The sequence below is a fragment of the Eurosta solidaginis genome, chromosome 4 (genome assembly GCF_040869045.1).
Source record: "Eurosta solidaginis isolate ZX-2024a chromosome 4, ASM4086904v1, whole genome shotgun sequence".
In the NCBI taxonomy this organism is placed as follows: domain Eukaryota; kingdom Metazoa; phylum Arthropoda; class Insecta; order Diptera; family Tephritidae; genus Eurosta; species Eurosta solidaginis.
Genome location: NC_090322.1, coordinates 261,970,812 through 261,996,688, shown reverse-complemented (window position 1 = coordinate 261,996,688; position 25,877 = coordinate 261,970,812). Strand labels below are relative to the sequence as shown.

Sequence of the window (25,877 nt, the reverse complement as noted above, 5' to 3'; positions counted from 1 at the left end):
TGAGAAAGTTTAGCTGTGTAGGACTTAATTTTTAAGTAGAAAATTTAATTCAACTTTATACTTCTTTAAGAGGCCCTATTATAATTTGACTAGTAGTCTCTGTCTGCGCTTAAGTTTGTCGCTCCTTTCAAAGTTCAAAAAAAATAAAGAAATAAAGGGGAAATGGTGTACGTTATACAATTCACACCAAGTTTTTCCGATCAAAACAATGAAATGAATCCTACAATGAAAATGAATCCTAGAACCTTCGACACCTTACACTAATAGAGCTGGTTTTTTGAGCGGCGACATGGAATTTTACTTCTCAATTACCTACGCTGAAGTAGCACTTAATAATTTATTCTATGTTGTATGATCGGCGTTAAGGCTAGTTCCTGTATACAAAGTCCCACAGTTTCAAAATTACGTATGACAGCAATGACATGAATGAATGTGGTGACTATCCTTGATATTGTATTGTTGGTGTAGTAGCGATAAACACACTCGCCGAAAATTTTGGGCAGTGTAACCGATGTCGATGGTTCTTTTCGCGATATGGATAAGGTACACGCCTGAGCTAGCTCCTTATGGCCCGACTCTCTCGGTAACGATTTGGTATAACCACTTTAGACCTACTCGGTCATGCAATGAAAGTTGTAACAGGATTCGCCTTGTTTAAGTGAGGTTGAAACGTGTGGATAAGCTGTTGGCATTATGTCTTAAAACTCACGTATTTAAGCTATACTTTAAAAATTATATCATTTGAAATGGTGTAAAATTATTTTCGAATAAAGTTAGAAAATATTTAAGGACTATAAAGTTTCTGAACTGAAAAACTTGATAAATTAAAACAAAAAACTGTATTTGGATACATTCAAATAATACAAAATTTATTAATGCACATAAATGAGTCTGAGTACATAGCACATAATTATAAATTTATATCTAAATAAATGTATATTTGGTATTAAATTATAAATGTAGTTAATAGCAATATATATTAATTAAAATTTGATATACAATTATTATTTAAAATATATAAAAATTAGAAAACAATACGTAGGTATATATGTACACCTGCAAAAAGAAAAAATAACAGAAAGAATGATTTCTAAATTTCACACTTAATTTTTTTCTTTTTTTGTATGTCATGTAATTATAAAAACTAAGAAGTTTTAACAGATCTTTATGAAATTTCTAAATTTTTAATTATAATCCTAGGAAATTTTTTGTTTTAAAAAATCCTAATGAAAATTGTTTGTTTTTAAAAATCTAATATTTTTTTCAATTCATTTTAATCTGACAAAGTTCAAGTTTGATTTTTCAAAATTTTCGATTTTACAAATGAAAACAAAGTTTGGGACTGCAAATTTTCCAGGCTAAAATAAATTGAAATCATTTTCGTGATGATTTTTAAAGAATTCGAGCTTCTTCGAAATTGTTTTACATAATTTTCATTATACAATTCATTCAATTTAGGAAGATTTTTAAAAACTTTTCGAATTTTTTCGAAACCGTTCTCGAAATCGATTTACATAGTTTTCGTTATATAATTTATATGTGTTTTTGTTTATTAAAGAAAATAAATTTAGAAACAAATATCTGATAAAATGTGCATGTCATTTCTTCTGCAATTTTTGTAGTCGCAGGTGTACGTGTATATAGGCTGCGAATTCGAAAAACGCTTAATGCTCAGAAGATAGTTAAATATATGGCCCTTTTCAAAGAAATTTTACCAGTTTTTATATAATTCCGAAATATTGCTGTTTTTCAGCAATATTATTTTGGAGTGAAAGGAACTCAAGCTATGTATTTCTTAAGATAGGCCAATCACGAACATGCAGCATATATAGAGCAATTTGCTATCCAGCCAACTTCTACTTAAATAATAATATTGTGACGTCAATAAAAGATATATACGTAATTTTTTTTAATAAAATTTGTTTCGAGTGAAATATCAATTCATATTGATATCCAATGGCACTGATTTTAAAACTAAAAAAAAAAAAACAATTTACTTTATTCAAACTAAATTATCAACTAATGTGCAAATATGAAAATAAAATAAAAATATATATATACAATACATACAATTTTAAAAACTATCAAATTTTAATATCGTTTATGTTTATGGCTTACGACATGAAACTTGTGTTTATAATTATGCGCGCATTCAACTTTGTAAAACTTAAAAAAAAAACATATAAATCAATAGCAACCAAACTAAGTCACATAGCGATATCAAACAGAATTTATTCGTATTTTTGAACAAAAACAAAAAAAATATGCTCTTTTTTTACTCTATATTTTCAATAGCTGCGGCATTATTTTCTTCAACTCTTTTGTTTTTGCATAATATTAATTAAAAACTTAAAACATCTTCAGTCTTTTATAAATATTTGTATGCGATTAGTGCTTATTTGATTACTGCTGGCATGATACAACAGATATCTTTATATTATAAATACATTAGCAGCTTTTAACTCTGCTTCACATGAGTATTTTATTATTATTTTGAATGTAGTTGAATTGCATGATTTCACGGTTTTTAAGTATCGCATTTCTTTGTTTCTTAAAATTTTAAATTATTGCGTTAAGTAGAGAAGCAAATATTTATAAATGTATTTGTATAGTTAATACATATTTAGTTTTGTGATAGTTACTACATAGAATAAGTTATTAGTAAAAAAAAAGGTTTTCTGTGTGAGAGTATGCTTTAAAGCGAAAATGTTAGCCTATTTGTTGCGATAATGCAATGCGAGCAGATTTAAAAACATACTCGGTTGAAATACTAGTTTTCTCATATTTGATACACCTTTTGATTTCCATTCTCAAGAGATCAAATAGCACTGCCTGACATATGTTACACACCTTAATGTGAGTTTACGCCGTTTTTAAGTTTTTGGTTCGCTGAGTTTGGATTCGTGAACGATTTCGCTGGATTTTCAAAAAAAAAGTGTTAAATCAAAATTTTTGCTTACATTCGCAATACATTGTTTTTGTTAGTACAATAATTGAAATGATTAATTTCGCTTAAGCCCACTAGTTGTAAAATTAAATTTACCGAAAAATAAGCTTTTTTTTTAATTTTGTATGTAATGGCATGTATCTGTGTATATAAGTATGTATGCATATTATTATAGTGTAATAGGTAAGCTTAATTAAATGTAAATGGGATTTTCTTGTCCTGTGAGTAAACGAAACATTGAAGTTGGCATAGTCTTCATTAAAATCTGTAAGAAAAAGGAATCATTAACGTAATTTAAAATTATTTAGAATTTTCTTTTAAATGTATATGTTTGTACCTCGCCCACAGATGTCGCAAGCAGATTAACAATTTTTTCATGCGGCACGGCAACAACACTTTGATTGTTAATTTCTATGATGCGATGACCAACGCGTACACCACCACGCTCCGCGATGCCACCCCGCAGCAAACTACAAATCTGCGAAAGTACAATTAGTTGGAACACAGAATTAAAAAAAACAACAACAGAATTTAAAAAATGTTATTATTTTACTTATTTTTATTTATATACTTTTTTATCATTTTTAATTTTTTATTTTTATGTTAATATTTTTACGTTTATTGTTGTTTTAACTCCTTAATCATTTCCAGTTTTTTGTTTTATATTACGTTTCTTAATTTTTTTTTTTTTTTACTTTTTCAGCTTACTCTTTTTATTTGTTTTTCTTTTATGGATTTATGTTTGTTTGTTTAATGGTGTGTTCAATTTATACTTATTATTAAGAATTCATGAGCTTAACACCGGCTTATAATAATTGAATATTCAATTACTATGTTTTTTCATAAAAACAAATCTACACAACACGCAAATTCATAGAGCCAGAATGTCTCAATTGTGTTGTTAGTGTAGAAATGAGAAAAACTGAAATAAGCATGAAAACGAATACCAGCAGGATAGCCGAGTGATTAGGGCAACTGCAGTTTCACCGTGTGATTCACGGTTCGAATCTCGGTGAAACCTGTGATAACATTACGAAATTGCCTGATGATGATTACGTAGGCGGCTTTCGAAATGGATCCATCGCAATATGCCAGTAAATGTTCCTTTCCTTCTTTTCAGTTTCTCTTAGAAAAAAACATAGTAATTGAATAAATCATTTTTTTTTTTTGCTTTTATACACCTTTTTATTTTTAATGGTTCTCGTTTTACTTCAATCTTTAATTTTCTATTGGTTTAACTTGCATTTAATATTTCTGTTTTCATAATTTTTTAACTTTTTATTCTATTATAAAGTTTTATTTTAATAATTTCTATATTTATACGTATATTTTTGTTTTAACTGTTTAATTTTTCATTTCAAATTTGTTTATCTTTTTTTTTTATTTCAATTTTTTGTTCTTAATAATTGATATATTCGTTTTTACTATTTGTATTTCTTTTATCACCTTTATTTATTGTTTTCTATTTTTATGTTTTATTATTTAAAATGTAAGCACATTTTCACTTTATTTTGTCCTTTTAGTTCTAGCTTATCTTTTTAATCCTAATTTTAAATATTTTATTTTGCGTTTGAATAATCTACATATAAATATTTGTTATAAGGCAATAATTTTTTATATTTTCTTGTTTTTTTTTTTTTTAACTTTACCTATTCTTATTTTGCTTTTTTAACTTTTTTTGTATCTTCTTTCTTATTTTTTTTTTTTTTTGTTTTTTTGTGGCTTTCTTGGTTTTTCCAGCAAATGTTTTTTATTTTTTTTATGCGTTTTTATTTTTCATTTAATGTTTTTTATTTTGTTCTCGTTTTTTCTTCTTGATAATTTTTTCCATTTTTAATTTTATTTCTTTTTAATTTTTTCTAATTGGTTCTCTTATTTTTGTTATTTTTTGTTGGGTTTGGTTTATTTTTACATTTTATTATAACTTTTATTTATTGTTTTCCATTTTTATATTTAATTATTTAAAATGTAAGCACATTTTCACTTTATTTTGCCCTTTTAGTTCTAGCTTATCTTTTTAATTCTAATTTTAAATATATTATTTGCATGGCTTAAAATTTTTGCGTTTAAATAACATAAATGTATATATTTGTTATAAGAAAATAGTTTTTTATATTTTTATGGTTTTTTTATCTTTACCTATTTCTATTTTACTTTTTTCACTTTTTTTTTGTTTTTTATTTTTTATTATTTTATTTTTTTTGCTATTTACAATTTTTTTGTGTTTTTTTCTATTAGTTTTATATATACATACTTTTATATTTTTCTATTTTAGAATTTTTATTTTTTATTTGTTTTATATATTTTTTTTTCAAAACTTTTTATGTTATTTTTTTTTCATTTTTATTATATTTTTAACTTGTTTGTTATTTGTATATATATTTTTCTTTGCGTTTAGTTATTTTTTATTAATAAATTATATTTATTATTTATGAGTTAATCGGGGATTGCCCGTATTGCTTTTTTTAATGTATGAAAACATTTATTTCAAGCAATTTTTAATTTTATAATTTATTTAATAATTTGGGAAAATAAATATATTTATTATTATTATATAAATTATATTTATTAATAAACCTTAGTATTAAAAATGTTGAGTTCCATCGATCTAACCCCAATACTTACTACACCATTTTGCACACTAAATCCCAGCTGATATTTCGTATTCGGTCGCTTGATTTTCACCTCAACAACTGGTGGACACGGCACCACAGTAAATTTTACCGCTGTTTGATTTTTCGCATTACGTATATAACTTTGGCATGTCGACAGTGGCAATCCAACCAAACTCATACCATTAATCGCAATCAATTGATCACCAATATTCAATTGACCACAACGCGCCGCTGCACCAGCAGACATCAAATTCGCTATCACCACAGTAGGCAACATTGAACCCCAACCACTTTCCACAATAACCACACCAAGTATTTCACCTTTCACCTTTGGTACAACAACCTCCTTTTGTAATTCTTTTTTAGCAAAAATTTCTAATTCATCACCGAAAATCTCTTGACTATTTAGCACTTCTTGATAATCCATTTCCTTTACAAAACTATGATCCTCAATGCCATTGGCTTTTAGAAATTCCATATAGGCTACCTGAAATGCTTGACCAATTGATTGCGCAATAAATTGTGCTTCATCACTTTCAAAGACGTGACAAATCATTTTTGGTGTACGATTATGTTTATTATTACTACCATTTCCGACAACTGCAGCATTACAAGTACCAGTACCATTTATAGTGCCAGCATTGCTATTACCATTACCGCTTGTGATGCTACTACCATCACCATTGTTACCTAAGCAATTCTCTTGTGTATCTTTATTGCTATTACCACAGACATTTGTTATATCTGCATCGGAACCGCACGAGTCGGATGGCACAAAACGGCGACGTGCCATTAACACAACCAAATCACCAATATCGGCAATATATGAGATAGTGCGCAAAGCATGATCCATCATAATTTCTTTTAGGTCTGTATTGAGCACCATAATCTTTTCGGTTGATATGAATAAATCGACTTCGGTAGAGGGTTGATTTTCGCCTTCGGGTGCCTGTTGAGGTAGTTGGAAAAAATTTAGTTAAATAGTATTTTTTTTTTTATTTGTATAATAAACTGGGATCTGCATGTAAGGGAAAAGCCTAGCAAAACTTACCAAAGCCTACATATTAACAGATTGAATGTTCAGCAGCAATAGGGGACAGAAATTAAAAGTTAAGATTATATGGTAATCAAGGCAAACGTTCTTTCATCACTTTGTTTTAGTTATGTTTAAAATAAATAAATAAAATAATTACCTTTATACGAGATACAGCCTCCTCAGCCTGCATCATGCGAGTAGACTTGGTGGGCTGGCCCTCGCATACCAGCTGTGTTGATCCTAAATAACGTGCACGAAACAGCACACCTTCAATTAACACTGCAGGATCCAACAGTCCTGTTGAGGTAGATAAAATAAATTGCGTTATTATTGAATGAGTTTTCAAGTCATCAAGTCACATTAAAAGAGTAATGAATTTATTTAAAATAACATATTTATACAGAGTATTTAAATAGAAAACATAAATCTAGAACAATAAACACAATATAATAAGTGAATATTTGTATATATATCTCCAGATCATTTCGGGATTGTTTTCGGCATCATTTTGGAGATGTATCGGGATCATTTTAAGGCGTTTTTCCGATAATTTCGAATTTGTATTCGGTTTTATTTTGGATTTATCTGGGAGACATTACGGAACCATTTCGAGATTGGTTGTTGGATCAATTTGGGGACACAACTGCGATTTCATTTCGGATGTTTTCGGGATAATGTCAGAATAATTTTGGGATGATATGAGGACAATAACGCGATCATTTCGGGACTCTTTTAGCATCGTTTTAAGACCATCTCAGGATCATTTCGGAACTGTTTTCGAGGGCATGGGCTACTTTGAAAATGTTTTCGATATCAATCAAGGGCTCTCTCCAGATCGTTTCTGGATTTTTCTTGGGGTAATTTTGGAGATTTATTGGTATTATTTCAAGGATTTCTCCCGATCATTTCCGGAAGATATTCACATAAATTAATAAGCAATAATATCTTGCAATAATAAAGAATATAACTGAACAAGTATGGTAGTATATGTTCGGCTAGAACCGAGCATTATATATCCAGTAGTGGCATTGAGTTTGGGGTACTTTTTTCAAATTAATACTATATTTTGTTTTAATGTTATATTATCAAATAAATAACGTATAACAAAAATCTTTATAAAATAGAGTAAAGCTTGAAGCTGGAACTTGATATGCGTTGAAACAATTTTGCGCGATTGAATTACAAATTTACCTTGGTTTTACCAATATACATATTCTTACAATTAACTAGCATTACTGGGTATATAGATCATTAATTCCCAACTAAAAAATTTTGCTCCAATAAGTACTTTACATTTAACTTACATTGTGTATGATAAAAATGTGTAAAAACACACACAGACACACGGTGTACATTATTCAAATGCATATTGTGCATTTATATTTAGCGTATTCATTTTTATTTATTATTTGTTTGTTTATTTAATTATTTAGATATATTTCATATCGTACGTTAGCGTGCATAGACCATCAAAAGAGACAAAGAGACCGACACGAAATAGAATAAGTATACATACAAACTTTAGTAATGTATATAGAGGCTTTTAGAAGCCGCTCGCCTTAAACAACTTATAGAGATTATTCATTTTTTAATTTTTGGGAAAGGTTGCATTTTTTTCGCAAATTTGCAGAAAAAAACCTATGTACTTGATTTAGTTACTTTAATAAAAATTTAAAAGCTTGTGCTTAAAGTATAGAGTTCTACGATTTATTTAAAACAATGGTTTAAATATCTTTACCGTTGAGAAGTTATGACCAAAAGAAGAAATGATAATTCATTATCCAAAAAAAGTTGTTCTAAGTGGCCAGCTTCTAAAAATTTGTCCCTACACTTATAGGCATTAACAAATTAGCAAAATAATTTTTACGCATAACGTACCCTCTTTATTACGCGTTTTTGCCTTTTTATCGCTATTCGCTGAATCTTTTAACGATTTTATAGAACCAGTTGGGCTTTTAGCGTACTGCAACTTTTCGGGTGATGTGAGCGTAACGTCCGCGGTACCAACGATTTGGCATTGTTCCGGTGAACTAGGTGTCAACGCCGTACCAATACCCTGACGTATGGTAGCGGAGGAGAATGCTTGCGGTTTGATACTAACGGTGTTTGTTGTAAGCATTGTAATGTCCGATGTGCTAGGTGATTGGTCATTGGAATCAGTGCCTCCACCACAAATGCGTGATGTTTTAGGCCAAATTGTCTGTTGAAAATGAATAGTTGTAATATCTACACTTTTGAATAGAAGTCAACAGTTTACGTACCTTGTCGTCATAAAATCCTTGTTCATCGAGTCGTTGCTGCCCCAACAATCGGTCTGTTTCTAAATCCGTATCAGGCTCTTCTTCATCGCCGGTAGTAGCGCCACCTGCGCTTGTTCCATTGCCACCGCCACAATGCAATGTATGCAAATGATTAGTGCCAATGCGATTGCCAGTTGACATTGCTGCTGATTTTGTTGGTGAATTTTTGCGTGGTACCCATACTGGTGATTCTGGATCAGGCGGCAATACTTCATCACAAAATTTTAATTTTTCTGGCTGCGTTTTAGCTCGCTGTAGCGCTGAACGAATTTCTTTCATAGCTTCTTGTATGTCTGCTGATTCACGTTGTTGTTTAGTGCGTATACACTGACGATATGTATCAAGCACTGGCGGTGGTGGAGATAGATTTGGGTCTACAATAATAAAATAGACACACATAGGAAATTTAAATACAAAGCATATTAAAGACCAAAGGGTGAAAAGTAAATAAATATAGCGTGTGTGGGTGAAACCGAATATTATATACCCAGCTGTAGGTTACATCAAGATTGTTCAGCAAATTATCCGAAAGAACAAATCTTCCAGCCGAGAAGGTATTCTTTCAGGAGCACGCTTATGCAAGCATAGGAAGAAAAAGCCCCACTCCGTTGAATGGACCAGGTGGAAAGAGATTTGAGTTCATCTGGTGTTTCCCGAACTGATTCCGGAATCGCAACAGTAACCTAATGCGAAACCGATACCGGGACCGCAATCGTATGCGAAGCGGCACCGAAACCTTGACGGATTTAGAGCCGAAGCCAAACCGAAACAGAACAGATTTTGAAATCGAAACAGTGACCAAACCAGAGTCGAAACCGGAAGCAAATCTGAAACTGAAACCGGAACCGAAATCGAAACCGAAACCGCAAACGGAGAGGAAACCGGAGCTGAAGCCAGATCAAAACTAGACCCAAACCGGACAAAAATCGAAGACGAAATCTAATACGGATCTTGATTTCCCAACATTTTAATTTTTACACCTTCAAGTTTGAGGTAAGAGACCTACGATATTTTATTATTATATATTGGAAAAGGAGTGACGATTCACTGCTTTACACTGGATAGGAGCACTAGTGTTGCCACCTTCGGCTCTCTGGTTATTACATTCGGAATACTAGTTTAGATAGATTGATATGTACATATGTATATATTGTTTTGTACTGTGTGTTATTACTGTAAAATACAATAACTTATAAACTTAAATCTAGCTAACTCTGGATTATCTTTTTAAGCTCAGATAATGAGAGGAATTCGTTGATATTCTTGATGGATTCTATGTCGTAGCTTTTCAATGTCTACGACGGGATGTTTCTACCAAAGATGTTGGCCCGTATAGTATGTTGGCAGTTGTTAAGTAGGTAGGTCTCTTAAGCTAGCCCAACCTTTTCAGCCCAATCAAAAAACGAGACCGTACTAAACTGCACAACATTTATTACTAATTTAGTACCGGTTAATTAAATTTATTACCCTTGTATTTTAAAAAATATCGAGGGTTGGGCTAGCTTAAGTTTAAGCCAACCCAAGCCATATTCACAATCAAAAAACGAGACCGTACTAAACTGCGAAACATTTATTACTAATTTAGTGCCGGTTAATGAAATTTATTACCCTTGTATTTTAAAAAATATCGAGGGTTTGGCTAGCTTAAGTTTAAGCCAACCCAACCCATATGCAGAATCAAAAAACGAGACCGTACTAAACTGCACAACATTTATTTCTAATTTAGTACCGGTTAATTAAATTTATTACCCTTGTATTTTAAAAAATATCGAGGGTTGGGCTAGCTTAAGTTTAAGCCAACCCAAGCCATATTCACAATCAAAAAACGAGACCGTACTAAACTGCGAAACATTTATTACTAATTTAGTACCGGTTAATGAAATTTATTACCCTTGTATTTTAAAAAAATATCGAGGGTTGGGCTAGCTTAAGTTTAAGCCAAAACCCATATGCACAATCAAAAAACGAGACCTTACTAAACTGCGAAACATTTATTACTAATTTAGTAGCGGTTAATGAAATGTATTACCCTTGTATTTTAAAAAATATCGAGGGTTAGGCTAGCTTAAGTTTAAGCCAGCCCAAACCATATGCAGAATCAAAAAACGAGACCGTACTAAACTGCAAAACATTTATTACTAATTTAGTACCGGTTAATGAAATTTATTACTCCTTTATTTTAAAAAATATCGAGGGTTGGGCTAGCTTAAGTTTAAGCCAGCCCAACCCATATGCAGAATCAAAAAACGAGACCGTACTAAATTGCACAACATTTATTACTAATTTAGTACCGGTTAATTAAATTTATCACCCTTGTATTTTAAAAAATATCGAGTGTTGGGCTAGCTTAAGTTTAAGCCAGTCCAACCCACATGCACAATCAAAAAACGGGACCGTACTAAACTGCACAACATTTATTACTAATTTAGTACCGGTTAATGAAATTTGTTACTCTTTTATTTTAAAAAATATCGAGGGTTGGGCTAGCTTAAATTTAAGCCAGCCCAACCCATATGCACAATCAAAAAACGGGACCGTACTAAACTGCACAACATTTATTACTAATTTAGTACCGGTTAATGAAATTTGTTACTCTTTTATTTTAAAAAATATCGAGGGTTGGGCTAGCTTAAATTTAAGCCAGCCCAACCCATATGCAGAATCAAAAAACGAGACCGTACTAAACTGCACAACATTTATTACTAATTTAGTACCGGTTAATGAAATTTATTACCCTTGTATTTTAAAAAATATTGAGGTAGCTTAAGTTTAAGCCAACCCAAGCCATATGCACAATCAAAAAACGAGACCGTACTAAACTGCAAAACATTTATTACTAATTTAGTACCGGTTAATGAAATTTATTACTCTTTTATTTTAAAAAATATCGAGGGTTGGGCTAGGTTAAGTTTAAGCCAGCCCAACCCATATGTAATAAATTTCATTAACCGGTACTAAATTAGTAACAAATGTTTCGCAGTTTAGTACGGTCTCGTTTTTTGATTGTGCATATGGCTTGGGCTGGCTTAAACTTAAGCTAGCCCAACCCTCGATATTTTTTAAAATACAAGGATAATAAATTTAATTAACCGGTACTAAATTAGTAATAAATGTTTCGCAGTTTAGTACGGTCTCGTTTTTTGATTGTGCATATGGCTTGGGTTGGCTTAAACTTAAGCTAGCCCAACCCTCGATATTTTTTAAAATACAAGGGTAATAAATTTCATTAACCGGTACTAAATTAGTAATAAATGTTTTGCAGTTTAGTACGGTCTCGTTTTTTGATTGTGCATATGGCTTGGGTTTGCTTAAACTTAAGCTAGCCCAACCCTCGATATTTTTTAAAATACAAGGGTAATAAATTTCATTAACCGGTACTAAATTAGTAATAAATGTTTTGCAGTTTAGTACGGTCTCGTTTTTTGATTGTGCATATGGCTTGGGTTGGCTTAAACTTAAGCTAGCCCAACCCTCGATATTTTTTAAAATACAAGGGTACTAAATTCCATTAACCGGTACTAAATTAGTAATAAATGTTTCGCAGTTTAGTACGGTCTCGTTTTTTGATTGTGCATATGGCTTGGGTTGGCTTAAACTTAAGCTAGCCCAACCCTCGATATTTTTTAAAATACAAGGGTAATAAATTTCATTAACCGGTACTAAATTAGTAATAAATGTGCAATTTAGTACGATCTCGTTTTTTGATTGGGCTGAAAAGGTTGGGCTAGCTTAAGAGGCCTCAAGTAGGTGACGGAGACGATATGTTTTCTAATTAAACTTTACGAGTACATGGATATTGTTGTTGTGTTAACTTGGAGCTTGGCACACAAGTAAACCATGGGGACAAGGAATTTGCGAAACTTAATTTTAGGGCCTTGGAACTTGAATAACTACAAACGCGTACACGTGATTCTTTGTGACTTTTACTGGAAAATTCGCAGCTTCTTATCTCGAATTCCGGGGTCAAACTCTTAAATGACTGTACTACAGATCCATTGCAACTAAGAACCCGGTGAATTCACGCTGTCCCGCTGTCCCCCAGCGGGTTAGGGGGTAAGAATATACCCGCGGTAGGTATGCCTGTCGTAAGAGGTGACTAAAATACCAGATTGAAGGGGTTATGTAGCGCAACCTTTTCAGGTTGCCAGCGCAATACATAGCTTCTCCAAACCCAATTGTCAACCTCACCTATCGTGGCGAATCCTGTATCAGAGATCTGCATCCGGCACATCCGGCAAAGGACCATCAAATCGATAACACTCCCCAAGGCCTTCGGGGAGTGTCCTTATCGCTACAACAACAACGCTGTCCGTACAAACGAATAGTTTTTTCTTAATTTTGCACACACATATACATATATACATACATATATATTTCAAAAGCGAATTTCTATTTTTGTCTGGACATATGCCACACAATATCAATGCAAATGCTGTTCCGTACCAACCGTGGAATGCTCCATACACATATATGACTTTGCAAACTTGTATACTTACTCATCGTTGATGAGTAGACGGCATCGTAAATAGAATCGTTATGAGTGGGCTCATTCGATGTACTCAAACATAAACCGGTATTATTGTTGCAACAATTATTATCATTTTGTTCCCCAACTACATCATAATCACACTGTTGAATATTTGACTGATGTCGCTGTTGTTGCAATTGAATTGTTTTGTCAGTGACATTAATTAAATCGCTTATTAAATTTCCTTCCATCGTAACTGAATGTGCCAGGCTATTCGCTAGACAACTATCACTGCACTGTAGTGAGAAATTTTCATTGTATTCATTATTTTGCAACATTTTAGGTGATGTATGCTGTTGTTGATATGATTGCAATGGTGATGCTGACTGCTGTGCTTGCGTTTGACAATTCCCTACGCTATCACTTTCGAATTGTTCTTGTTTTTCACACTCAACAACGGCATTCACATTATTCTCCGTATCTGATGCATGTCCACTCGATAGACCATCTTCCAACACTGGCATGCTAGTGTATAATTTAGCATAGTCTGTAGGGCAATTGATATCATTTGATAAACTATCCAAATCACCGCAATTCGAATCATAATCAGTTGTCTCCGGGGATAGTGTGAAATTACGTGTATGTCGATGCAAATTCGCTTCCAATTCAGTGTCGCCTAAATCGCCACTGCTACGACTATTCGAATCTATGTATAACTCGATGTCGTTGTTTTCATTATAAACCGACTCACATGGCTGGAATTAGAGGGCGGATGAAGAAAAAAAGAAAATTATATAACGTGTAGCAATATAATGTATTGCACTGATAAGGCTATTATTTATTGTGCAAATATGTAATCATAAACACAGTTATATTTGTGCGTAGATTAAACTGTACTTAAAATAACCGCGTGTAGTACTGAAGATACAAAACTGAAACGCAATCCAGATTTAAGTTATGGCTGGCACCTGTTGTTGTCGTTGTAGCAGTGCTTCGCCCCACCTAATAGGTGCGACCGATCACATATTGTCATCAATATCCTCTAACGGGAGTCCAAGGAAACTTGCTGTTTCAACAGGGGTGGACCATAATGAAAGGGGTGTTAGAGGCGTTGGTTCCACATTACAATTAAAGAGATGGTTGGTGTCATGTGGGGACACGTTGCAAGCGGGGATACATTTTCTATATCGGGGTTGATTCTGGATAGATAAGAGTTTAACCTGTTACAGTATCCAGATCGAAGTTGAGCTAGAACCCCCAGCGGGTAAGGGGGTCAGAATATACCTGCGGTAGGTATGCCTGTCGTAAGAGGCGACTAAAATACCAGATTCAAGGGGTGTGTAGCGCGACTCTTCAGGTTGCCAGCGCAATATATAGCTTCTCCAAACCCAATTGTTAACCTCACCTATCCGCGGCGAATCCTGTTTCACTAACAGACGAGGCTCTGGCGACCCCAAGCTCCTCATGGAACTTGGGGGTGGGGAGGGAGGGGATGGCCTGAAGGTTGAATGTGGCCACATAAATCGTTCCCGAGATGGTCGGGCTAGCACCTTAATGGTGCTGTGGTACCGGAGCGTACCGGATCTGTATCCGGCAAAGGACCATCACATCGATAACACTCCCCAAAGCCTTCGGGGAGCAACCTTATCGCTACAACAACAACAACAACAACAACAACAAGTTGAGCTAGAGTGACTCGCGTTTCCCTGGGGAGTACGCGTTTCTCTTCCGCAAGTTTTGGGTACTGTTCTTTGAGTACTGGATTCACCGGGCAGTTCCTGGACAGTCGGTAGCGTAGTGCCATTGACGTGGATGTTCAGGGGCTAATGCTCGGCATTGCTCCCGACTCTACTACGGAGATTGTAGGTATGAGTGGGAGCAGCCATATGAGTTGGTGGCGCGAGCAGCAGCGGGTACTTATTATTATTATTATTATTATTATTATTATTATTATTATTATTATTATTATTATTATTATTATTATTATTATTATTATTATTATTATTATTATTATTATTATTATTATTATTATTATTATTATTATTATTATTATTATTATTATTATTATTATTATTATTATTATTATTATTATTATTATTATTATTATTATTATTATTATTATTATTATTATTATTATTATTATTATTATTATTATTATTATTATTATTATTATTATTATTATTTGGAAGTTGTCTAAATTTTTTCTTTCTTCTATTCTAATTTAAAAATTTTTTCAATTAAGAAAAAATTTATCATAACAATAATAATGATAAAAAATTATTGTTAGGCCTTGAGCTCGATTCGAACCCGCGATCTTAAATTCAGTAGGCCGATATAACAACAAAAATTGTTAATACATCCCAGAGCACGGGGAAAAAAGTGTCAATAAAATATGACACTATGGCAGCATTGCCATCAAATAAGTCCAATTTTCACATCCATTCTGCAACAGATGTCGCAGTGTTGTGAATATCAATTGGCACGAACCAGAATAGAAGTAGGATTAATGAAGACAAACAAAAAACCGCTGTGATGGCTGAATGGTTATAGCAGCGGCGCCTAAACGTTGCCGATGAAGGAATTTAGCAGTTCCCGAAATGGATCTATACAACGAGCTTTGGAAAATGTCTAAATTTTTTCTTTCTTCTATTCTAATTAAAAAATTTTTTCAATTAAGAAAAAATTTATCATAACAATAATAACGATAAAAAATTATTGTTAGGCCTTGAGCTCGATTCGAACCCGCGATCTTAAATTCAGTAGGCCGATATAACAACAAAAATTGTTATTATTATTATTATTATTTTATTTATTACGGCCAAAAAAAGCCTAATTCATTGTATAGTACAATTAAATTTCATAATTGTTTCTTAAAACTATTTCATTAAAAAGAAATGAGTAAATTCATTGTTTAACTAGTATTACATATTTAAATTTTTACAATATAGAAGTAGTTTTTCTTTAAACTTAACAACGTTTTCACGTTCATTGTGGCTTGCTGAGCAGCGGGGCTGCTGGAAGGTATTGGGGGCGTTAATGCGTAGACTACGGGACGCCCTAGGGCGTGAATAGCAAGGAGCCACAAAAGATTTATAGAAGTTACGTGGACGTCTGATTTTGGGATCTAGCCCAGAACAACCTGTCCGATGCAACCATCCCTTACACGAGACACACTGACAAGAGTATGACCGTCCTAAAAAGATTCTTTTCCGGCAGATGCAGCAAAACCATTTCTTAGGACCGGGGTCAGGAGACGGACCCGGATTGGGTTCGATACCTTCCCGGAGCAAGAGAATATGGAGCAGTCCCACTGCAAGGAGCTGCTGGGAGGATGACAATTTGTGGGAGGGACGCAACAAATTAAATGGGAGTTGCTCCGGTACATAGAACCGACTGCCTTGGGAAGCGTCACCTATTTTCCTTTCATAACTATGTTTTTGTGCAACCACAGTTTATCTGATATCTCATAGCATACATAGACCTGCGAATAATCCAACCAGTTTTACAATATGGCAACCATATGTATGGGCACAATAATGTCTAGGGTTAGAAATACCGTACAAAAAAATAGCAAAATAAATCGTATTAAAATTGAAGTTTTAGAAGAAGTTTTTCCAAATCTTACCATGGGTCAACTATATGGTTGGCTCATCTCCACAGCAACAACATACCTTTGTTCAGATTGTCAAAATTTGCGTGTTGGTGTTAGGTGAATGGAATGGAGAGAAAACATAAAACTTTGCGATTCTTGCGTGTTGTGGGAAAATAATGCGCTAAATTAAATGCATTCACTAAAAAAATAACTTAAAGTGATGTGAAACTATGTTTTTTTTTTTTTAATTTACCACCACGTCAGTAAATAACTGTCAATGTGTTGGTTACATTTTTGACAATCCCTATACCAGTGGAATGAAAAAAAAATAAATAAAATGAGCTGATGAGATGAGCCAACCATATAATTGAGCCATGATCTTAACTAAAAAATCATACATATTTCAAATGTAAGACTAAAAGGAACTAACAAAGTTTGAAGAAACTGCCAGTGAAGTTTTCGTATCTTGTTCAAGATAATATCATCGATATAACTATTCCTCAAACTTCTTCTTTTCCCTCTAGAAGTTATAAGATAAAACATTTTTTAGAAACAACGTAGTGCAGAATGCATGCAACTGTATAAATCCGTTTCTGTTTTCTTTTTCGTATTGACTTTGAGAAGATATTATATTTTTCTTAAAATGGTATAATAATGAATATTATTATGCAAGAGAATTAAAAGTACAATTTCAATGTGATTTTATTACAGCAAATATCGAATTGTTCAATGTCATAAAAAACTTAAAAAGTCCACTCATTTTTGAAAGGTCCTTATAGTTTCTGAGTAAAGCGTGGTAAGTTAGTAAATTTACCAAAAACTTAGTAAATCTACTAGGTTCGTAGAAAAGTTCTAACCCTGGCCACTTCTGTTTTATTGTGTCGCATTTGTCTAATTTAATTCACATTAGCTGCAACCGTCTAAGTTGACTTTTAACTTTTCAGATATAGTTGATTTTTTTGCTGCTCCCGTCTTAGATTTTGTGCCTTGCCAACTCATCGACTTCTTCGTTCCCTTATTTTCCTTAATGACCGGCAACCACGTCTCGATAACTATCCTAGCAGTCCAGCGGGCTAGGAGGCCTTGAAAATTTCCACGATAGGCTTGCCTGAAATAGGCGACTAACATCAATAGACGCGAAGGTGCAATGGACACAACATCAACTTAAATGGTGGGCCAACACCGCCAAGGGGCTTAAGAAGTGATCTCCGTAAGCATTATGAGGAAATACGCCACCTGAGAACACATCCGTATGAAGCCAAAAACACAAGCAGGTCATCGGTGAACTCCACAAACAGGCGCCGGACCTCTATGCTAGGAATTTCCCGGTGAATCCTGTACTAAAAGAACAATACCCTAAACTTGCAGAAGAGGAACGCACACTCCCTAGGGAAACGCGGGTCACTCTAGCTCAACTTCGAAGGGTCTGAAAAGTTACAATGATCTGCCTATGGATATAAAAAGCATATCCCCGGTGCTCCTAAAGCATACTATTCGGATGATTGGTTTTTCACTGCAATTATTTGCCCTATAATATATATCATTACTGTATATTTTTTAATACTAACTTGTTTGCGTGGCGAACGATGTATCATATTCAATTCATCTTTTGGTATTCTAGCTAAACGTTGTCCAATATAAGTTTGTTCCATATGTTTGCCCTCTTCGCGTTCGCGTTCACGTTCACGTTCTCGTTCATACTCTAATTGAGTGTCCTGTAAAAAAAAAATATAAAATTGGCGTTAATTTACAATGCAACAAAGGAATAACGAATGAGGTATAAAAAAACTTACAGAACTGCCCACATCATCCCCACTTTCAGTATTGTCTGTAAATCGTTTTTCGTCCTCTGAATTTGCTTTAAAAAATTCTTCTAATACTTTGCGCGTCTCCGAACATTCATATAAATAATCAAAAGCAGGTGTTTTAACCCCGTCATCCTGGGCAGTGGCAGCTGTAACGCCACCATCATCGATGTCAATCAAATTACCAATCGATTTATTATCACGATTGCTCATGACGATGGATTTTGCTGTCGTTGTTGCTGCTATTGTTGTTGTTGTTGCCAGGGATGAAATGGCCGAAAACGGTTGTAGATGTTGTTGTTGTTTTTGCTGTTGTAAGCTACGTTGTGCCAAACGTACATTAAGTTCCTGTTGTATTATCTGTTGTTGCATAGTTGAATATTGTTGTTGTTGCTGTTGTTGTGGCTGCTGGTGCTGGGCGACTGCAGTTGGAGATACACGTTGCGGAAAGCCTGGTGGCCTTTTGGGAAATACAATAGCATTTGCTTGTTTCGTATTTCCCTGCATTTGATTACCAAAACGACGTGGTGAGCCTTCATATTCGGCAATCGGTAACTGACCTATCATTTTTGTCACTTTCAGTATATCCTCATTATTGTGTTGTTGATGATATGCGGTATATGTAGTGTTTGTATTTGTATATGAAGCTGCACTATTTAATGAGTTGTTGATGCCAGACGTATTTGTCTTATTCATCCAATTGGTGTCAATGTCATCGAAAACGACTATTTCGCCTTCACGCAAACACTGTACGCCTACTTTGGCAACATCTGTAGGTGAACCGCCGGGACTAGCGAGACCCTGTGAATGAAAAGTGAGGGGTGAAGAAATTGAACTATGCAAGAGTAACAGGGCAGTTGTACAGTTCAATTCAGGATATAATATCTTTGTATATTTTTGACCTTTTCCCATTTCAGGTGTCAGAAGTTAGTACGAAGAAGATGAAAATAATCGAAAGAACAACCAACTTCAATCGAATGAAAATCTGTGTTATGACTGAAACTACATCCCAAACCCCTACTGGACTGAAGCCAGGGTCAAAATCGGAACCGGAACCTAAACCGGACCATAACGCAACTGAAACCGATCTGAAAGTAGAGCCATAGAGCGGATAAAAATTAGAACCGAAACGAACTGGATCTTAGAGAGAAAACGGACCGAAACCTGGACCAAATTTAAACTGGAACGTGCACCGAAAACGCAAAACCGAAACCAGAGCCGCACCCGGATCGAAATCTAGTTAGAAATTGGACCAAAATAGGTACCGAAACCGAATCGACAAAAGGAAATAAGCCATAACCGAATCTAAAAGTAAAATCGAGTCCAAAACAGACACTGGCAACTGAAATCTGGGCCAACCAGAACCGAAGTATGAACCGCAACTACATCAAGATAGACTAGTTTCGGGAGTGAAACCCGAGTCAAAAACCGGGGCAAAACCGGAACCGAATCCTGAACTGAAACCTGAATTGTAATCAGACCAAAACATAGTTCCTCATACCACTGCATCAGAAAATTGTGTTCGAATACCATCTCTTGTATAAGCCCGAAAATGAAACAACAATTCAGATGTATAAAATTTGGGGATAATGGAAACCGAGACATGGAAGCTAAGAATCCCCCATATTCAATGATTAGTATAGAATATGACCCTAAGCGGCCATCGTTTCCTAACAAAAAAAAGGTTTCCTTCATTCTAAAAAAAATAAAAAAATAAAAATTTATAAATTTAAGTTTTACTCACCTGTGGCAAAACATTTTGTTGTTCAAATTGGCTGCCAGGACTACGACCGACACGTATTTGATGATGTTGTCGATGTTGATGAAGTTGCAACTCATACTGTACGTCCGTATTTAAATCAGGTGAATTTAGCACAGTACTGGCGGGTGTAACGTTGGAACTACGCGTGCGCATTTCCCAAACATAACGTTCCTGTGGCTTTTCATTATATTTACTAGCAGCAGCTGTAATGGCGGTAGGCGGTGAAATCACTTCGCTATTCAAATTTACATTGTAATCACTACCAACATCTGTTGATGCTCCACCACTACTACCACCTTCTAAACCGCCACCGCCAACAACAACAGAATAAATCGTGTTGCTTGTTGGCATGGCGTTTGGATTGTTGACGACCGTACTGTTGCCGCCAGACATACAGGGTATTGCTGGCACGACTGTCGTAGGAGCGTTTTGTGGCAGATGATATATAACGCGTCCATTGCTAGATGTCTCCAATTCACCGCTGCAATCAGAGTTCATTGTCTAATAATGTTTTTTTTTTTGCAACTGCGTTCGCTTTGAGTTAGAATGTATGTATGATACGATTTTTGTATGGAAGGATTTTTATTCTTTTTTTGCTTTTTGGATTACAATTGTATTTTGTCGTCTGCACACTGTTTGCTTGGCGCCGAAAATTGCTGTTGAATTTTTTTTTTTTTTAAACCATTATGAGGATATTGGTTGTTTGAACTGACTATACAATTACTATTTTGGAACGGAGTAGTCAATATTTTATTGTCCTTGTAGTACTTTTCAATTAACGTGCTCTATTTGCTATGATGTTTTAACTCATTTGCTTTTTCCTTTCACGGAAAAGCAATCAATAACTGGATTCAAAATGTTGGCAATTGGATTCCATCTAAGTCGTTGGTAAGAGAAATAAAGGAAAAATAAATGCAAATATTTTCTTTGTTTCGAAAGTTCATTGACATATAATTTATTCAGAATACGGCGCAGTTAAGCTTCGGCCTAGGGTGGTTGTTTATTTCGGTAAATTTACGTGTTTTAATAAGTTTATGGCATTCAACCATCACAAGGTTGAACGCCGAAAAATATACTAGTGGAATCTAGCCTTTTGTACACCCGTTCATTTTCTGGGGTGTCATATTCGTTACTCTGTGGTTCAGGACACACGCTAATCGGATGGAGTAACTAGCCGATAAGCGCTTCAGCTGAAATTCTCAACAGAATGCGGCCTGACTGTAACGAAGAATAACGATACCTTCATTCCAGTCCTCAGTGCAAGTTGTTATCTCTCCTCGAATCTAACTTTGATATACATATGTACATAATAAGGTGTACTGGTTGTTGTTGTTGTAGCGATAAGGTTACTCCCCGAAGGCTTTGGGGAGTGTTATCGATGTGATAGTCGGTTGCCGGATACAGATCCGGTACGCTCCCGTAACTCAGCACCACTAAGGTGCTAGCCCGACCATCTCGGGAACGATTTATATAGCCACATTAAACCTTCAGGCCGTCCCTCCCTCCCCACCCCCAATTTCCATGAGGAGCTTGGGGTCGCCAGAGCCTCGTCTGTTAGTAAAAGAGGATTCACTGCGGACAGGTGAGGTTGACAATTGGGTTTGGAGAAGCTATATATTGCGCTGGCAACCTAAACGGTTGCGCTACACAGCCCCTTGACTCTGGTATTTTAGTCGTCTCTTACGACCGGCATACCTACCGAGGGTATATTCTAACCCACTAACCCGCTGGGGTTACTGGTGGTTGTTGTTGTAGCGATAAGGTTGCTCCCTGAAGGCCCCGGGGAGTGCCATCGTTGTGATGGTCCTTTGCCGGATACAGATCCGGTACGCTCCGGTAACACAGCACCATTAAGGTGGTAACCCGACTGTTAGCGCGCAACAAACCAGTACACCCTTGAGTACCTAAAGTTACAAATTTATTCTACTTCAAAATGCAACCTTGTGTCTGTATGTCAAGTAAATCGCCTACACGAGTTCAACTGACGTTAAGGCATTGCATTGGATCCTTTGCCTTTGCCCTTTCTTTTCGTTGGCGGTGTTGAACAAGGAGGACAAGCAGCACAAGTATTTTAGCGACCACGACTACGCTTATAATTAGATTTACAATCATATAATTGCAATATAAGTTAATCATTTCCTTTGTACAGAATTACACCTGAATTAAATGAATTTTACAAGGTAATACAGCTTAAAATACGTGTTATTTCTCCACCCGCCAACACCGACCATCTCGGGAACGATTTATATGACCACATAAAACCTTCAGGCCATTTTTAATATCATCACTGATAAGCTAAATGAGTGGAATCTGTGAGAATTGATCACGGTCGAAGCAATGTTTTCAGCCATTTTGGTAGATCAAGGAGTGGATCGAACAGAATTCGTACTCAGTTTTTGACGACAGCACCACCTTATGGAAAGCCCGCACTCTCCCGCATATGAATGCACACGCCCATGGCTAATACAAAGCAAGATGAAATCATCGCGTCGCATTCATACCAAACTTCTAAGTACATATGCGCATACATATGTTATATTTATTTGCTTTTGTTTGCATACATTTTTTAAATTGCTTGTCTCTTTATCCCAACCAACATCCAAATATAGGATCATGGCCATCATGATTTTAAAATGACTCTATGGCTAGCAGCCAAGAAACACTAACAATCCATGCTACCAACACTTTGGTTGCGATGTTTTTAAAGTTGAACTGCATATACAAATGTACAAATACCTATATAGGTGTAACTCGTTTTTTGCACTTGGCCTCTAAAATTTTTAAAAAGGCGAAATTTCTGAACCAAAGTCTACCGATAGCTGTTCGTACAGATACAAAGTCACACACAAACGGAGTCAGCTCCATGCTGGTGCGAACGTGTACATGGCCAGCGCAGCATCTCAACCCTAAATAGCTTTACTGCGCAACACCCCGCCTATGGTACATAGTTATGTTCTAGTTAAATGGATGGGGTAGGTGAATCGATGGTTGAATGACTAGTAACTTGCATGCTTCACCTTTCCTGCCATCAACTTCGCTATACTGATCAGCAGACCGTTTTGCATTTAATGTTTAGTGGGTGGTGTAGTGAAGCAGGCGCTTATTATCTGATGCAGCTGGATGCTAACGAATCGTCATCAAAAAGCTTTGTCTGCGCGGGTTGACCCTTTGTATATCTGCGATAATCACGTCTAAATCGCTTTATTGTTTATTACTGAGAATGTTTGTTAGGAAAGACTTTCAGTTCTTCTAAATTTCCATTGCAAAAATTCAATGTAAAAATCAATATTTTACAAACGTCTGCAAAGTTTTGCATGTAAACCTCACTAACTGCTGGCTCGCCTTCTAATTTTAGCATGTTTTAAACATTTTCACAGTAGTTTTTTATGTTTTACTTGATCATACACTGTTTCTTCACATATTATTTCTCTTTTAAACGTTATTTATTAAAAAATACTCTTTATTGCACTAATATTCCTTGCAGCGGCCAATTTTTTCATGAAGCAGCAATTTAATGTATGTATGAATGTATTTTTTTCAGATTTCCCTTTTCTTATTTGTCATTCGACTCTTCCTTTTACACTCGACAACGTCATTGCCAACTTGAACAAAAGACGTAGATTAAAAGCATCTACGTCGCTGTCTACACATAAATATTTTTGTTCGTGCAACTTGTTGTATCTCGAAGAGGATGTGACAAGGAAAGAGGATTGATTGGCACCATGTTTCTTGTGCTCAGCGATTTTCTTTGTGCTGTCCATCTTCTGTTTTCAAATTCTGAATTTTTGTGATGAAACAATTTTTTAGAGAGAATTGAATTAAAATGTAAAATTGTTGCTTAGAGAGAGTGGCCATGTGTAAATATGATAAGCAACTCAAAAAAAGAAGCTGCCGATAATCGGCAACAAAACTTTTTGCGTGTAATGGCTGTGTCCCAATGAGCTTTTTCAGATAGATGTGTTCAACGCACAAATTACACATAAAAGATTGCGCATTGCGCATGTAAACAAAATATCAGCTGTTTTTTATGGGCAATTTTTACGTCATTTTCCTTTAGCTCTTGCTTTTTTCTCTCTTTCATTCATTCGATCAAGCAGTCAAGTGTGACGTTGTTGAGCAGAACGAAGCCATTTTGAACTCGTGAGTGCGCAATTTTCTGTGTATGATTTGTGTGTTCAACGCAATAATATGCATGCCAGCAACGCCGTCACATTCACGCAAGCTGTGTTGCGTTTGTAAATATAAAGGAAATTCAGACTTCGCAATTGAAGTTTAATCCGCCTTGCCCATTCACATACACAATTTCGAGGAGCACTGTTATCACTTCCTAGCATATTTTTTGTCCTATTCATTTGTTTATTTATTTATTTAAAATCGACACAAACAAAAGCGGTCGATTAATTATTGTAATAAAACAGATATATTTGTAAATACAGAGCCATCCTTAAAATTAAAAGGTTTAAAAGAGGTGCATGGAAAATTTATATGTTATAAAAATTTGACATCGCATTGCATAAGAAAAAATAAAATTAAAATATCTGGCTAAACCAAGAGTATGGCAGTATATAAAGCGGCAAACGAACATTCAAGACTAATGCAGTTGTACAAATTATTGTAACGTGAACAACAATGACACAGGGGACTATTTCTAGCAAAATTTTGCCGGCATAGAGGTAAATGAAAAGGTACAAAATGACTGAACTTTAGTTGACTGACTAGGTCAGGAAGGTCAATCACGCTAATGATGAACATAACGCCGAGTAAAGCTCTACGATTTTCTAGAGATGGAAACTTAATTAAAAGAAGACTATTTCTGTTTGGTGGAAGACGCGTACTTGAATCCCAGTTGAGACCTCGTAATGCAAAAATTAAATTGAAGTTTTCAACTGTGAAAAATGTTAGAAAAGTACCAATAAGTAATTTCGCTTGCAAAGAGTGAAAGCACCCCTTGACAAAGCAAGTGCAGAATTATTCTTCTTATGTTTTACATGTATCAAAAGTTTAAGGTTGACATTTTTTGTATCTCAGATGGCACTATTGTCGCTCGATCCGTCGTTCTCCACACAAATACGATCAATCTATTCATCATGCATAAGACCGTGTTGAACGTTGAACGCACCTATACGCTCAAGCACCTCATTTGTTTAATTTTTACATAAAATGCTCGGTTTTTCAGTGCCAGTTTAAACACCAGTTAAAATTGATTAGACTTCATAATATTGGGTGCAACGATCGATTGCAGTGTTTTGCATATGCAGCCGGAAATGCATCCAAATTCTTAGTTTTCTGGCAGCTCTTGGGGTTAGCTTCGAAATGGATTTTGTAGATCTCACTAATTCAAAATCAGCTCCA

At 34.8% G+C, this 25,877-nt stretch overlaps 1 protein-coding gene across 1 annotated transcript; it reads right to left on the bottom strand.

Moving 5' to 3' along the window:
• Positions 1 to 1,131: 1,131 nt before the first annotated feature.
• On the bottom strand, positions 1,132 to 24,039 carry X11L. Its single transcript, XM_067785878.1, has 11 exons — positions 23,848 to 24,039; positions 20,508 to 21,402; positions 18,752 to 19,564; positions 18,527 to 18,673; positions 13,395 to 14,121; positions 8,860 to 9,272; positions 8,477 to 8,798; positions 6,756 to 6,895; positions 5,573 to 6,511; positions 3,285 to 3,425; positions 1,132 to 3,212 (listed from the first exon to the last, which is right to left on the bottom strand). Exons 2-11 carry the CDS (start codon positions 21,021 to 21,023, stop codon positions 3,141 to 3,143), a joined length of 4,230 nt encoding a protein of 1,409 aa, XP_067641979.1. The 5' UTR covers positions 21,024 to 21,402; positions 23,848 to 24,039; the 3' UTR covers positions 1,132 to 3,140.
• Positions 24,040 to 25,877: the final 1,838 nt, after the last annotated feature.